The 15224-nt window shown below is 34.1% G+C and overlaps 1 protein-coding gene across 1 annotated transcript; it reads right to left on the bottom strand.

The window, feature by feature from the left end:
- Positions 1–9078: 9078 nt before the first annotated feature.
- Positions 9079–13303, bottom strand: LOC139863325 (uncharacterized). The gene is made up of 2 exons (XM_071851960.1): positions 13176–13303; positions 9079–9529 (listed from the first exon to the last, which is right to left on the bottom strand). Exons 1-2 carry the CDS (start codon positions 13301–13303, stop codon positions 9079–9081), a joined length of 579 nt encoding a protein of 192 aa, XP_071708061.1.
- Between the last annotated feature and the right edge of the window lie 1921 nt (positions 13304–15224).

Raw genomic sequence — 15224 nt, forward strand, 5'->3', positions numbered from 1 at the left:
CTTAACATGCATGGTTTCAATAATCAAAATCAAACAACAAAACACGAAGATTGACCATCGGGAGAGCACAACTCAAATGTCTCATATCTTCATGTAACATATCCACCTCTGAGATTTAGATTATTTAATTGACATTAAAAGTCATTTGAACAATAATCTTAGATTAGGCTTGTTAGTCATGTTTTATTGGCGATGAAACATCAAACGTTTCAGCACAACAAAACCCGAGACATTGACTAAACTATCTTTGTAAAACATACTTAAATACCAAATGTAGGAACCATGATTGTTCCAGAAGTGATGAATATATAAATAGACATTAGGAAACTTTTAAACTCATCAAACGATGACATTAAGGTCACCTAACACACGGAATTAAAAAAAAAATAAGATTTTCGGTTCAGCATTTCAACAATACCAAACATGAATGTCATTTTATTTTGGGCATAACTCTCACCTCATTTCACCATTGAAGGTGATTCAAGTTGGAGGTTTTAGGTCATTGAGTATTATACTCAATTAACATGCATGTTTGGTCAGAAGACCAACACAAAAATGTCAAGTACACCATCTTTAGCTGATGGTCAGAAATCCAAATAGCAGAACATGCAAAATGTTGTCAACAAGATGAGACACTTCTACTCATCATCCATGCGTATATCTTACATTAAAAGAAAGGTATTAGACTATATTTTAACATGGAGAAAAACCTTATACTCAAAAGTTAAATTTTCAAGTAGTTATAGCTATTTATATCTCGGACTTGAAATCTGAGAATTTTTCAGCAACAAACAAAACGATTACTAGTTTTGTTTAGCCATATCTCTCATCTCCTTTCACCAATGAAGGTGGTTCAAGTTGGAGATATTAGGTCATTGAGATATATTGCTAAAATAAAAGTCATATGTGACTGTAAGTATTCATAAAAATCGAAAACATGCAAGTACCATTCGGAGGTCAGAAATTCTTTCAGCAAGACATGCATTTTTGTTTCAAGAAGATGAGGTACTTATACTCATCATCTATACATGGTTCTTATATGGATAGAAAGGTATTGAACTGTAATTTAACATAATGAAAAGCTTTTAACTCAAAAGTTAATTTTTCAAATGATTATAGCTGTTGCAAATTCAGATTCACTGCTGGAAATTTTCAGCAAGCAACATGCAAGCAATGCATGTGTAATTCAACACTCTTACAAGCATAATATGATATATGTAAGTTAATTAATGATGAAATTAGTTGTATTAGAGTTTACTTACAGCTTAAGAGCTTAAATTTCAAGGCTTTAATGTGTGCTTGTAGAAATGCAAGTAGGAATGAAGATAGTGTTGTGTTCTTGATTCAAGTTTGGAAAATGGATGAAGATTATGTTGTGGATGGTTTTAGTGGTGGATAATGGCTGAGTTCTAGTGTTATTGATGGAAGAAACAACTAGAGAGCATGTGAGTAAGAGAGCATGTGTGTGTGTGGTTGAATGAAGAGAAAAGATGCATGCTAGAAGTCTTAATCAAGAAAATTGTGCAAGTGTGCACATGAGGAAGGGTGGAGGCAGACATAATGGAGTGAGAGGGAATATTTTATTTGTTTTTATTGAATAATATTGTAGGACATCAAAATACGAACGTCTGGGCTTTTGAATCACCTCATTTCGAGTCCGTATGATTGAGATATGCTAAAAATAGCGCAACCGGAGATTCTAAGCTAGGGATTTCTAATTAATTGAAGTCATCATATGAATGAATATAAAATTAATTCAATTAATTGTCGAACATTTCGTAAGTCATGAAATGACATTTTCGAGTTTTCACTAACTGAGGCATTTTCTGAAATTTTCGAATACTTCTAAACCGAAGCATATAAACACGTAATATGTAACACATATTAAAATACTATGTTGTATAAGTTCATACAAGGATTCTGAACATGAAAAATCCCGGATTTCAAGTAACAGTCGTTAAATATTTAACAGAAAAAGTTGGGTTGTTATAAGTTGACTCGTTGGTTCGAAAAACTCGAATCAATCTTTCGCATCTGTAACTGCGCGGAGGTTGACCGAGTAAAGTTTGCCACTCATACAGTAAGTGGTCTTGCTTTGACTTGGTGGAACGCTTATGGGTAAACTGTAGGGCTAGATGCTACTAATGCTATTCCATGGGTCGTTGTGAAAAGAATGATGACTGATAAGTTTTGCCCAAGGAACCAAATCCAAAAGCTAGAAGTAGAGTTTTGGGAATTGAAGGTCAATGGTACCAATATTGAAGCTTATACCAACAGGTTTATAGAGTTGGTTTCATTGTGCCCGAACATGGTGCCCACTGAACAAAAGAAGATCGAGTGATACATAGAAGGTCTTCCTGATGAGATTCAAGGAAATGTTATTGCTGCTGGTAAAGAGACCTTAGATGCAGTGATCCTTACTTGAAGATGGCTAAGAGGAGAAAGGCCGCGGTTAATAAATAAGCCGAGGCTAAGACTAGTGAAGGCAAAAGGAAATTTGAGCCTACTCAGGAATCAAACCAATGTTCAAATAAGAAAGTTGCCGAAAATTCAAGAAGAGGTTATTCTGGGAAACAACCTTATTGTAAGCGTTGTGAGAGACACCATTCTGGGTGGTGCAAGGCTGAGTGTACCAAGTGTAAGAAGATTGGTCATATAGCCAAGACTTGTAGGGTTGCAGTTCCTTCGACTGGTACACCTGTAACAAAAGCCAACGCAACCGTTCCTACATGCTATGGCTGTGGAGAAATAGGGCATTTTTGCAACCAGTGTCCAAAGAAAAAGGATAACATGGAAAATGCCAAAAGCCGAGCGTTTATGATAACTGCCGAGGAAGCTAGGGATGATGACAAAGAAGGATGAAGAGGCACAATGAAGAGTTTTTGACAACTACAAGAGTCATAGTGTCCTTTATGTTACTATTTAGTACTGTTATATTTTGGAAGTTTTCGTTAAGTTTCTGTAATACTCTGGTTATTTTATTTTAAATGAATGAATGATGTTACTTTTCTTTTCTTTCATTTTCCATTGAATCATTCACCTCGAAGAAGATGAATATTGACTAGATGACATAGTAGTAACTTTATGGAGTGATAAAAGTATGACTTAGTATAATATAATGACGCTTGATCAACGTAGTTATACTATGATAAGTCATGCAGAAATTCTAATGGATCATGATGGAAATAAGGTCTGATCAACCGTAGGACCATTTTGAATCGTTACATAATCCTTATCTTTATATTGTCAACTAAAAATATCAACCCTAGATATTATATTATCCTTCACTTGTAAATTATCCACACCCGGTGCTGCACCTATTGCATAGGTACCATACCGCTTAGCTCCATCCGAAATGAAGGAATTATCCAATCAACTACAAGGATTTTTGGAGAAAGGTTTCATTCGTCCTAGCTTATCTCCGTGGGGAGCACCCATTCTTTTCATTAAGAAGAAAGATGGCACGTTGAGAATGTGTATTGATTACCGACAACTCAACAAGCTAACCATCAAGAATCGTTATCCACTCCTGCGTATTGATGACCTGTTTGACCAACTGCAAGGGTCAAGTATTCATTTATTGATCTTAGGTTGGGTTATCATCAATTGAGAGTCAAGGAAGCTGATGTTCCTAAGACTACTTTCCGAACTCGTTATGGACACTATGAGTTTCTTGCCATGCCTTTTGGTTTAACCAATGCTCCTGCTGTATTCATGGATCTTATGAACCATGCATGCAAACCTTATATTGATAAATTCGTGATCGTTTTCATTGATGACATCTTAATCTATTCCAAGAGCGAAAAAGAGCATGAGCAACATCTGCGATTGATTCTAGAGCTCTTAAAGAAGGAACAACTGTATGCCAAGTTTTTCCAAGTGTGAACTTTGGCTGTGAACCGTACAATTTCTTGGACATGTAGTTAATAGTGAAGGAATACATGTTGATCCTATAAAAATCACCGCTATTCATAAATATTCGAGAACTAGTCTTGGATGCAGTACATAAGACTAGATGTTCTATTCACCCAGGCTCTAGTAAAATGTATCACGATGTGAAGAAGTTTTATTGGAGGCCTCATACGGACAAAAATATAGATCCCCACTGCAATTAAGTGTAAACTTTGTTTTAACAAAACATTGACCGAACGGTAATTTTTAGTCAACACTCCCTGTTAATTAAAGTTCATACATTTCACATCTCGAATCTCAAAAAGTGTCTTGCTGATGACACACTTGTTATTCCATTGGATGATATCCGCATTGATGATAATATGCATACCGTTGAAGAATTTATAGAGGTTATGGATTGTGAGGTTAAAGGCTTGAAGCAAAGCACTATACCTATTGTTAAGATCTGTTGGAATTCACGAAGAGGCCCCGAGTATACCTGGGAACGTGAAGACCAAATGAAGCAGAAATATCCCCATCTCTTCTCAACTGCTGATGCATCCGAGAAGTCCATCCAAAACTTCGGGATGAAGTTTAAATTAATGGGGAGATACTATAACAACCCTCACTTTTCCATTCTGAATTTACCAAATTGCCCTTAGGATTTCATTGTCATATTCTGTGTATTAGCATTAGGGTTGTTATTCAGATGTAATAAGTGCCCGAGTAATTAAAACGATCTCTAAATTAATGCTTGTAATTAATAACCTAAAACCTCAACATCAGATATTAATTAAAACCCTAATCTTGTAAACCCTAACCCTAATACTAAATTAATAATATAAACTATATGTAATAAATTAAATGTGACTTTTATATGAATTAAACTAAATTAGAACTAAAGTAAATATTAATAAAAGACATGGACTAGTAAATAAATAAAAGGTATTTTAAATAAATGTAAACTTAAATATATATATATATATATATATATATATATATATATATATATATATATATATATATATATATATATATATATATATATATATATATATATATATATATATAAATAAGACTTAATTGCCGAAATAAAAAAATATAAATAATTATATAAATTATGTTTGGTTCGGTTTATAAAAAAAAAAAAAAAAAAAAGGAAGACTTGATCTTTAAGTAATTAGATTGTGTTTAGGATTCTAAAAAGCTCAAAATATAAATGCCTCATGTTATCTCATAATGTGCATCACAATTTCAACTCAAAAACCCTCCCATCCTTGTGCTGTTAGTCGATAGTTTCCTGCACTCCAAACAGCCCACAATCGACTTCCAATCACCATCCAAAACAGCCCCTTTTCTGCTGTATTTAGTCGACCACAACAGCCTTTTCTGCAGCCTTTTTGTAGTCGACAACCGTCACACGAACACACATCCCTGCTGCATTTTTACAGCCCATTCGCCACCCCTTCTGCAGGCCAAACAGTCGCCCAAAAGTCCCCCACTGCAGTCGCTACTTTTGCTATTTTCCTGCTACATTTTCGTGACCCAAACAGCCCCATAATCGATCATTGTTGCTGCATTTTTTTCTGCTGCTGCTGTTTCTGTCGTGACCAAATAAGGTCCAAAACCCATCTGTTTTGGGTCACACTTGCTGCTGATTTTCAGTTTCTGTTTCGGGTTAAAATCACCATCTTTTCTTGGTCTTAAAGCATCATAAGGTATACCTAAAACCCTAGCTAAATGATACTTATTAATTTATTTACTTTAAGTATTATGTTGATTAATTATGAATTAATCATGGTGTTAGTTAATAAAAGAAATAATATGAATGATGATCATGAAGATAGATAAATAAATGGTTAAAAGTATTATGGATATTAATTAATTAATGATAATTAATAAGTAAGGTTGTTGAATATGATTTTGATTAATAGATAATGTATTATGATTAAGATTGTTCTTGTTAATATAATTATGACGGTTAAGAATGGTGAACATGATTAAAAGATAAAAGATTATGAATAAGGTTAAAGTTAAAATGAAAGATTATGTTTATAATTAATAAGAATATGTATTATGAATAATGATGCATGAATAATTATAAAAATATAAAGCTAGTTAAGAAGATAAAGATTATGAATATGAATTGATTATGATTTTATGTGTTAATGATTAATGAGATAATGATGATTTAAATGTTTAAGATTATGAATGTGAATAATTAACATAATTCATGATTATGATAAATAGGTTATGATTTTATGTACATGAAAGGATTAGTGTTAATATATTAAAAAGGATTAGTAAATAATAATGATAATAATACACGTCCATGCATGCATGCATGCATGCGTACGTATGTACATGTATATGTTGTAGATATATACGAGTGTATATATGTATATATCCATGTGTGAATATGTATGTATATGTACGTGTGTATGTATGTAGGAGCATGTGTATATGTATTATGTATATAATACAAGAAATTTCAATAAGATGATAAGTAAATATATGTATATATATGTACCACCTTTAAACTAATGTATATGTAACATATATATATATATATATATATATATATATATATATATATATATATATATATATATATATATATATATATATATATATATATATATACATATATATACATACATATATATATATATATATATATATATATATATATATATATATATATATATATATATATATATATATATATATATATATAACACATATAATGGTAAGATTACATAATAGTTGATTGATTAAAGAATATTATTATTATTATTATAACTTGTAAACCTATCTATATGGTAACACTTAAAGTACACTAAGTATATTATCACCTATATATATATATATATATATATATATATATATATATATATATATATATATATATATATATATATATATATATATATATATATATAATTAATAAATACATTAATAATTTGTTATGTGTATACACCTATAACGTGAAGGTTATAATTAAAGATAACGTACAAAGACTACAAACATCACCACTACTTGTGGACTAGGGTGGTCCTTGTTGCCTTATGGGAACCGCTTGTGGATTTCGAATGCCATGACTTAGATTCTGGTCAAGAATCCTGGGCGCCCGGTAACAACAGATCATTCGAGTGACTTGCATGATAGCAACGAAGTTTGGGCGAGATTGTACAACATCTTTATGAAGAATTATAACCCGAACATACTAAAATTAGAAACTTGATATAAGTGGAAGCTTTTCATAAATAGTAGGTTCCCAAAAATAGAAACTTTTAAGAAATAGGAACTTTTCTTGAGAACCGTCACTATTAATATAGTTGCTATATTAATAAACTAACTTTATGTTTGTTAGACATTAACTAATTAAAGATTATATCTCTAGGTTGAGATCTCCGATTACATACTCTGTTCATACTATTTGCGTGGAATCTTACTTGCTTCTAAGGTGAACTTCATAGCCCATCTTTTTACTATTTATTAACTGTTTTACAACTTTTGGGGTGAGACACATACTTGCTTTTAAATGATTTACAATTTAGACACAAGTACCTAAACTATTTGGTATGCAACTTCGTAAGACTTTTGTTAACTTGTATTGATTATATCTTTACATGCAAATCCCCGCCATAATATCGTTAATTGCTGGAATTGAAATATTGCAAGCTTAATTATTGTGAGTAGGCCTATTGAGAGTGACGTCTCTACCCATTGGCGTGATCATCAATGGGGTACATAATAATGATTGCCGACACCCGTACAGTGTCAGGGGTTAATGTTTAGTTCGATATTACAACTCATGGCATATTGAATATTTTGAACTAAATCTTGTGGTCTAAAACTTATTATGATTGTTAAACCTATGATGTTCACTCAACCATTGTGTTGACATTTTAAGCATGTTTGTCTCAGGTGAAGATTAGCTTGTGTGTTGCCCTATGATGCATAGTTAGCTGTTGCATTGGAGTCCACATATTAGACTTATCATTTGTTATTTACATATGAATTTCATTATGTAAAACATTATTATGTTTCCGCTGCAAATTCAAATTTTGTTATAAAACATCTCATTTAGAGTCGTTCTCGTTTATACATACTTGTGTTGTGAAATTGTGAAGCTGAGGTGGAAAGCTGAGGTGGTGTTTTATTTTTCTTTTTTCTGTTTTATTTAATTTTATTTATATTATCTATATTATTATATGATTATATTTATTTTTTTAAAAATATTTTTAAACTCTAACTGCTATATTTATAACCGTTTTTTTTAAACGGCTAGTTTTTTACCCTATATATACAACCACTCTTCTCAAATCATAAACACACACTTCATCTCTTCTAAAACTCTCAAACCATAAACACACACACTTCGAAATGAGCCCGTTGAATGTTGTTGTTAAAGTTCACTACGGAGGTGAATTTGATCGCGATTTGATGAATTATACCGAGTGTGAAACGCGAGATTATTACATGGATGTTCGTAAGTGTCTAAGTTATATGTGTTTGCTTGAGTTGCTACAACAAGACATAATCTACCCCACTAAATAAATCCGGTTTTTCAAAATACCCAACGCTCCTGCCTCGCTACTAGAAGAAGATCACGATTGGTTTGGTGCGATTGGGCTAGCCTTGTTACGTAACCAACCAATTGACATTTACACCGAACGGATTGATGAAAGCTACGTCATTTTTGCAAGTGAAGATGAAGTTGTGCATGAATCTCAACCGTGGCAGCAATACGATATTCGCGATTACGAAGATTGATGAATGTGTTTGTTGAAAATAGCCGTTAGGAATTAAAGTAATCGTTTTTAGGAACTAAGTTGTTTTTCTATTTATAAGAAATAATGTAATCGTTTTTAGGAATTATTATAATAAACGGCTATATTTTATGAAATACCAATCTATCATTACAACTAAACATGAATTACATTAATTAAAATTACAACAACAACAACAACAACAACAACAACAACAACAACAACAACAACAATAACAATACACAATTCCATTAAAGTGGAGTATGAGGGAGGTTAGATTTAGACAGTCTTTCCTCTACCCTAGAGTAAAAGGGAAGTCATTCCTCCACCCACGGATACCTATCAGTCCGCGGGTAGAAGAAGTCGTCCCACCCTATACTTTCATTAATGAAACTATAAAATACATAACAAATTACTCATTATTATTAGCAGACCGAAAATAAGGTAATAAGTTCCAAACGTGCTCGGTTAAATCTGCCTCTAATTGTTGGTGAACTTGCTTGTCTCTTATTTCCTTAACCCTTGCATCTCGATCCCTCAAATCCCGTTCCAACCTTCGTGGTGGGTTCCTTTCTATCATTCTTTCTTCTCTCCTTCCAATAGCAAAACCGTTATTTTCTTGAATCATGTTATGTAATACAATACAAGCATACATATGTCTTCTAATTTTGTTGAAGTCTTTAGATCTCGCCGGAGTCTTTAACATTGCAAATCTACCCTGTAATACTCCAAATGCACGCTCAATATCTTTCCTTGCACTTTCTTGAAAACATTTAAATTGTTTACGTGGTTCGTCAATTGGATTATGAGGAGCTTTTACCAACATGGCCCAATCTGGGTATATACCATCGCCTAGGTAATACCTGTAACATCCCGCATTTTTCCGTTAAATTATTTTAATGCCGTCTTTTTATTTTGATAATATCTTTCTCTATCTAAATTCGTATCCTCCGTTAGCTAACGTTCTTAATATTTTTGTCATTTAATTATAACATCTCTCATTTGCTCTAGCGTTTTTAAAATGTTCGTTCGGTTAATTCACGCACCCGCAATTAAACTTGAGGACCAAATTTGCCAAGTGACTAAAGAGATGACTAGGTCAACTAGTTAACTCCTTCCTCCTCCATTCATTTCATCACCTCCCAACTTAATACTTCCACCTCCTTTTGCTCTCAAACCCTCAAACACAAATTCATCATCCAAATTCGATCTAGCAAGCGTTCTTCAAAACAAATTACATATTTGGAATCCTTGCATCTTCCTCTTCGAATCCATACCAACTTCATCTCATTTGGGTAACTTTCTAAAAACACTAAATTTCTTGTTCTTGATCTTTTAAACTTAAAAGTGTGATAATTAGTGTCTATGGCTCGAGTCTAACATGAATATATGATTTGTATGCTCGATCTTGTTGTTTTAGTGTAACTAGATTGGACTTGAAAAGTGTGTGTTTTATCTTGAGTTTTAGATGATTAAATGTTGTTGTTATGTTAAAGTTCATGTATTAAATGTGTTACTAGCATCATTAGCTTTAATTTGATGTGTAGGTTGATTAAGAAAACTTCACTAACATGATTATTGATTTTGTGATTTTGATTAGGGTTTGATAGACTTCAATATGAACTTTTGATGCATTGGATGCTATGAAATGTTGTTGGTAAGTGTTTAGTTGTATTGTATGTGTAATTATCTATGAAACGGCATATTATATGTAGGTAGTAAGTTCCCGAATCATCTTATGAAATTTGTGAACTTGAAACTTTAAAGATGAACTTTTAATGATCACTTGACAAGATTTTAGTTATTGTAAATGATGTTATTGTTTGATGATAAGTGCTTAGTTGCGTTCCTCGTTAAAATACCTTTTCGGTGATATAAGATACATGTTTTGATTGTTTGCGGATCATAAATTGTGATTGTTTGAAGTTTGGTTCGTGCACTTGTGTGATTTCAGCAAAGTAGGACCTGTATACCATTTTGGACACTGTCCAAACACTTGGACGCCGTCCAACCCTTCACTGCTGGACGCCGTCCAGCCTATTTGGACGCCATCCAAATGAACTACAGAATTCTGTTTTGGTTGGCCGTTTACCGTTTAATTCTAACTATGCTACGCACCTCCGATTAACATGTAACTTGTTCTAGCATGCTTATATATGATTAAAAACCTCAGAAAAATTGTCCGAGACCCGACCTGAACGTGTTGACTTTTTTGTTGACTTTGACTAGACCAAAGTTGACTTTTAATCAAACCTAACCAAATACTTATGCAATCGTTCTAACGTGCTTTTATACTTGTATCTTGCATGAAACTTGACAATTTGATTCACATGCTATATTAATTGAGTCGTAACGAGCCATAGGACTTATTGAACAACTTTGACCGACCGTGTTTACCGATATTGATACGACTTATTTGTTTAGGTCAAGACTAGCATCCGTTCTTACACACGTTAACTTTGTGAAGTATATTTATTCTCGTATACTCAAGGTGAGATCATAGTCCCACTTTTACTCTTTTATACTTATATTTGGGATGAGAAAACATAAACGTTTCGTTTTACAAAGTGAACACAAGTACAAAAACAAACATTCTACGTACGAGTTTGAACAAAAATGCCTCAATTCGATTATCATTAGTTACACTTGTCGGGTGTAAGCGAGAACTTATGTTGTATGGCCATATGGGTTTGACAAACCCTCATTCGGACGGTTCGCTACGGTTATGCGGATGAAATATATTTTCGAGAATAAAGTATAGGTTCTAACACTATGTGATGAGGTAACGTTAGTTAAGCCTTGATAATTGGGTGCTCGTGATAACAATTTTTAGAATGATTTTACTATTACTTCACCGTTATAAATCTTGTGGTTCAACTTACCTACTTACGTACTCACTTACTAAACCTATGATTTCACCAATGTTTTCGTTAACAGATTTTCTATGTTTTTCTCAGGTCCTTGAACGATATGTGTTACATGCTTCCGCACTCTATTTTGATACTTGCTTGGATGTCGAATATACTTGCATACATGGAGCGTCTTTTGACTTTACATTAAACCGTGTCGCATAAGTTTCATTTGTACTTAAAAAACGTTGTATCGTCTTGGTTGTTGAACTACTTTGTAAACTTTGAAACATCTTTACATATGAAATGAATGCGACATATTTTGGTCAAACGTTGTTTTAAAGACTTATGACCACGTAACGGGACCTAAATAGACGGCGCCGTCAATGACGATTTTGTCGGGTCACTACGGATGGTATCAGAGCCTTGGTTGTAGGGATTTAGAGTTCATTGGTGTCAACTCCGAGTCGTAGGGTACATTAGTGAGTCTAGACTACAACCGGCATATAGACTTGAAGTAGGACTTACTTGACTACTTGTGCATTTATACTCGAACTCTTTTATTCATATCTAACTTTTCTTCCATTTTAATCTCACGTTGTTGATTTGATTGACACACCATCTTGACTTTATGAGGTAATGTTAAATGCACATGTGAATTAGGATAATATAATTGCCGGGATTATATTATGGTGATTCATGTGGACTTTCCGACATTTTGACATAGAGAATCGAGGGCGGATCAAGGAAAATTTTCTCCCTATCTTTATTCCATATCACGATTAGTATTATTGAGAATACTAATCAACGATATTCTTGCGTTTTCAAGGAACAATGGCTCACCGAGGTCAACACAACACTCCTCCCGAAACACTTGAATGAGCTCTTCACTGAATGATAGCTACCGCCGTGGATGCGGCCATGGCCGGTCACTCCAACAACAATAACAACAACACTATCCATGGAGCCAATAATTTAAATAAGGGGTGCTCCTACAAGAACTTCATGGGGTGCAAACCTCCCACTTTCGATGGAATCGGGGGACCGGTTGCCCTCACCCGATGGTTTGAGTAAACGAAAGCCGTTTTTTGCATAAGCGGTTGCCGTGACCAAGACAAGGTCAAGTATTCCACCCATACTTTCGCCGGTATTGCTCTCTCATGGTGGAACACGTATGTACAATCGGTGGGTATCGATGATGCCCACACACTCTCTTGGACAGAATTAAGAGAAAGAATGATCACTGAATACTTCCCGTGTGACGAGACTCGAAGACTCGAACAGGGCCTAAGAAATTTAAAGATGGTCCGGAATGACCTCGAAGCTTATAATCAACGGTTTGCCTAACTAGCCTTAATGTGTCCAAACCACATGACTCCCGAGTCCCTAAGAGTTGAACTTTACATGGATGGCCTCCCTAAGAGCATTCGACACGGGGTAATGTCATCAGAACCCGCTAACCTACAAGAGGCTTTAACGATGGCCCGTCAATTTATAGAAACGGTGGATGAATTTGAAGCGCTGGCACTAACGGCTTCGGATCAATCGGGTAGCAACAAAAGAAAATTGGAAGCCTCTCAATAAAGCAACTACAACCACAACAATTTCACCAAGAAGCCTTTCGCCTCCGGCGGCAAGAAAGGCTATGTCGGAAATCTACCCTCTTGCAACAAGTGTCACAAACATCACTATAGTGAATATAGCAAGCCATTTTGCAACAAGTGCTACAACCATCATTATAGTGAATGTGGCAAGCCGTTTTGCAACAAGCGTCAAAGAAGTGGCCATGTGGCCAACGATTGTAGAAATGCCGCTCCCGTCGCTCAAAAGGGACCCAATGCACCAAATACGGTCACTTGTTATGAATGTGGCCAAACGGGGCATTATAGAAATGCATGCCCAAAGAAGAAAGCTAACTCCAATGCACGCGGCCGAGCTTTCAACATCAACACCGAGGAAGCCCGAGATGACAATGAACTAGTCACGGGTACGTATCTTCTCAACAACTCTTATGTTTCATGTTTATTCGATTCGGGTGCCGATAAATGCTTTGTATCCAAGACTTTGGCTCATACACTTTGCACTCCACCACTTCCCCTAGATACTACTTATGCCATTGAAGTGGCCAACAAAAAACTACTAAGTGCCGACACATATTACCGGGGGTATACGTTAAACTTATTGGGTAAAGAATTTGAAATTGACTTGACACCCATGGAACTATGGAGCTTTGATGTAATAATTGGTATGAATTGGTTAGTCAAAATGAAATCTCACATCCTTTGTGATCTTAAACCAATCCGAATTCCTATCGAGAACGGTGAACCTTGATTGTCTATGGCGATAAGAGTTACACTGGACTCAACCTCGTCTCGTGCCTTAAAGTTAGAAAACTACTTCGTAAGGGTTGTTTCGCGATCCTAGCTCACGTTAAGAAAGACGAGACCAATGAGAAGCATATCGATGATGTGCCAATTGTTAGTGACTTTTCTGATATATTTCCCGACGAATTGCCGAGTCTTATACCTCATCGATCGGTTGAATTCCAAATCGATCTTATTCTGGGAGCCACACTCGTAACACGTGCACTGTATAGACTTGCTCCATCCGAAATTCAAGAATTGCAAAGTCAAATTCAAGAACTACTTGACCGTGGTTTTATCCAACCTAGCCATTCACCATGGGGCGCTCCGATTTTGTTCGTTAAGAAGAAATATGGATCCCTACGAATGTGTATAGATTAGCGTGTGTCACGACCCGGAAAATTTTGACTAATTTTGAACCAAACTCACGATACGATTTCATAATTCTGACACGATAAGCAAAGTCTGTTAGGTTGAGCCTCAAAATTTTTGAACTGTTTCATATATTCGATTGACCTTCGACCATTCTCGACGATTCATGAACTATTATTTGTAAATAAATGTGTGTACATATAAAGATAAATATAAATATATGTATAGAGTATATTAAATATAATTATTTAATGAATGTAATACTCGTTGGACGTTTCGATTATTATTTAGAGAAGTTTAATTCGAACTTATATGATTTTAAAATAAACGACAGCTCATTAATAGACTATGTAAACTTTAGACTAGTTGAAAATATAGTTACTATCTTATGTTGAATTTTAATTCATTTGTATAGTTTATTTGGGATTGAGCTCAAATGATAGGTTAACTATTATGATCGATATTAAACAAGTATAAACTTATGGCTGCTACACTATTCTTATTTTTGTTTCATATCTTCACATGTTTAGATTACTATAGTAAAAATATATTATTATTATTAATTATACATTATTAAATTGTGTTAGTGCGGTGTTTGTTTAATCCTAATATGAGATATAGATATATTTATATCCGCTTGACTAAGTAATTAATCATCAACCAAGTATCATCATCCACTATCAAATTGGTTATACATCAACGTCTTATGTTTCTTTTTCCTGTGTTCATTTGGAAATTCATGTTTGAGGGATTAATTTCTTTCTCTATACTATACAAATTATTGAGTAATTGTTGTCTTTTTCTATCGATCATAGTCTATTATATATCTACATGCATATGCATATACCGTGCTTTATCACTAACATATACAAACCCGAACCAAATACCACTCTCACCATCTTCATCTAAACTACTTATTTTTTTTTTACGTTTGAAGTTGTAAGAACGTTGCTACTTTCGAAACCTTCCAGTTA

The sequence above is a fragment of the Rutidosis leptorrhynchoides genome, chromosome 8, assembly GCF_046630445.1.
Source record: "Rutidosis leptorrhynchoides isolate AG116_Rl617_1_P2 chromosome 8, CSIRO_AGI_Rlap_v1, whole genome shotgun sequence".
In the NCBI taxonomy this organism is placed as follows: Eukaryota; Viridiplantae; Streptophyta; class Magnoliopsida; order Asterales; family Asteraceae; genus Rutidosis; species Rutidosis leptorrhynchoides.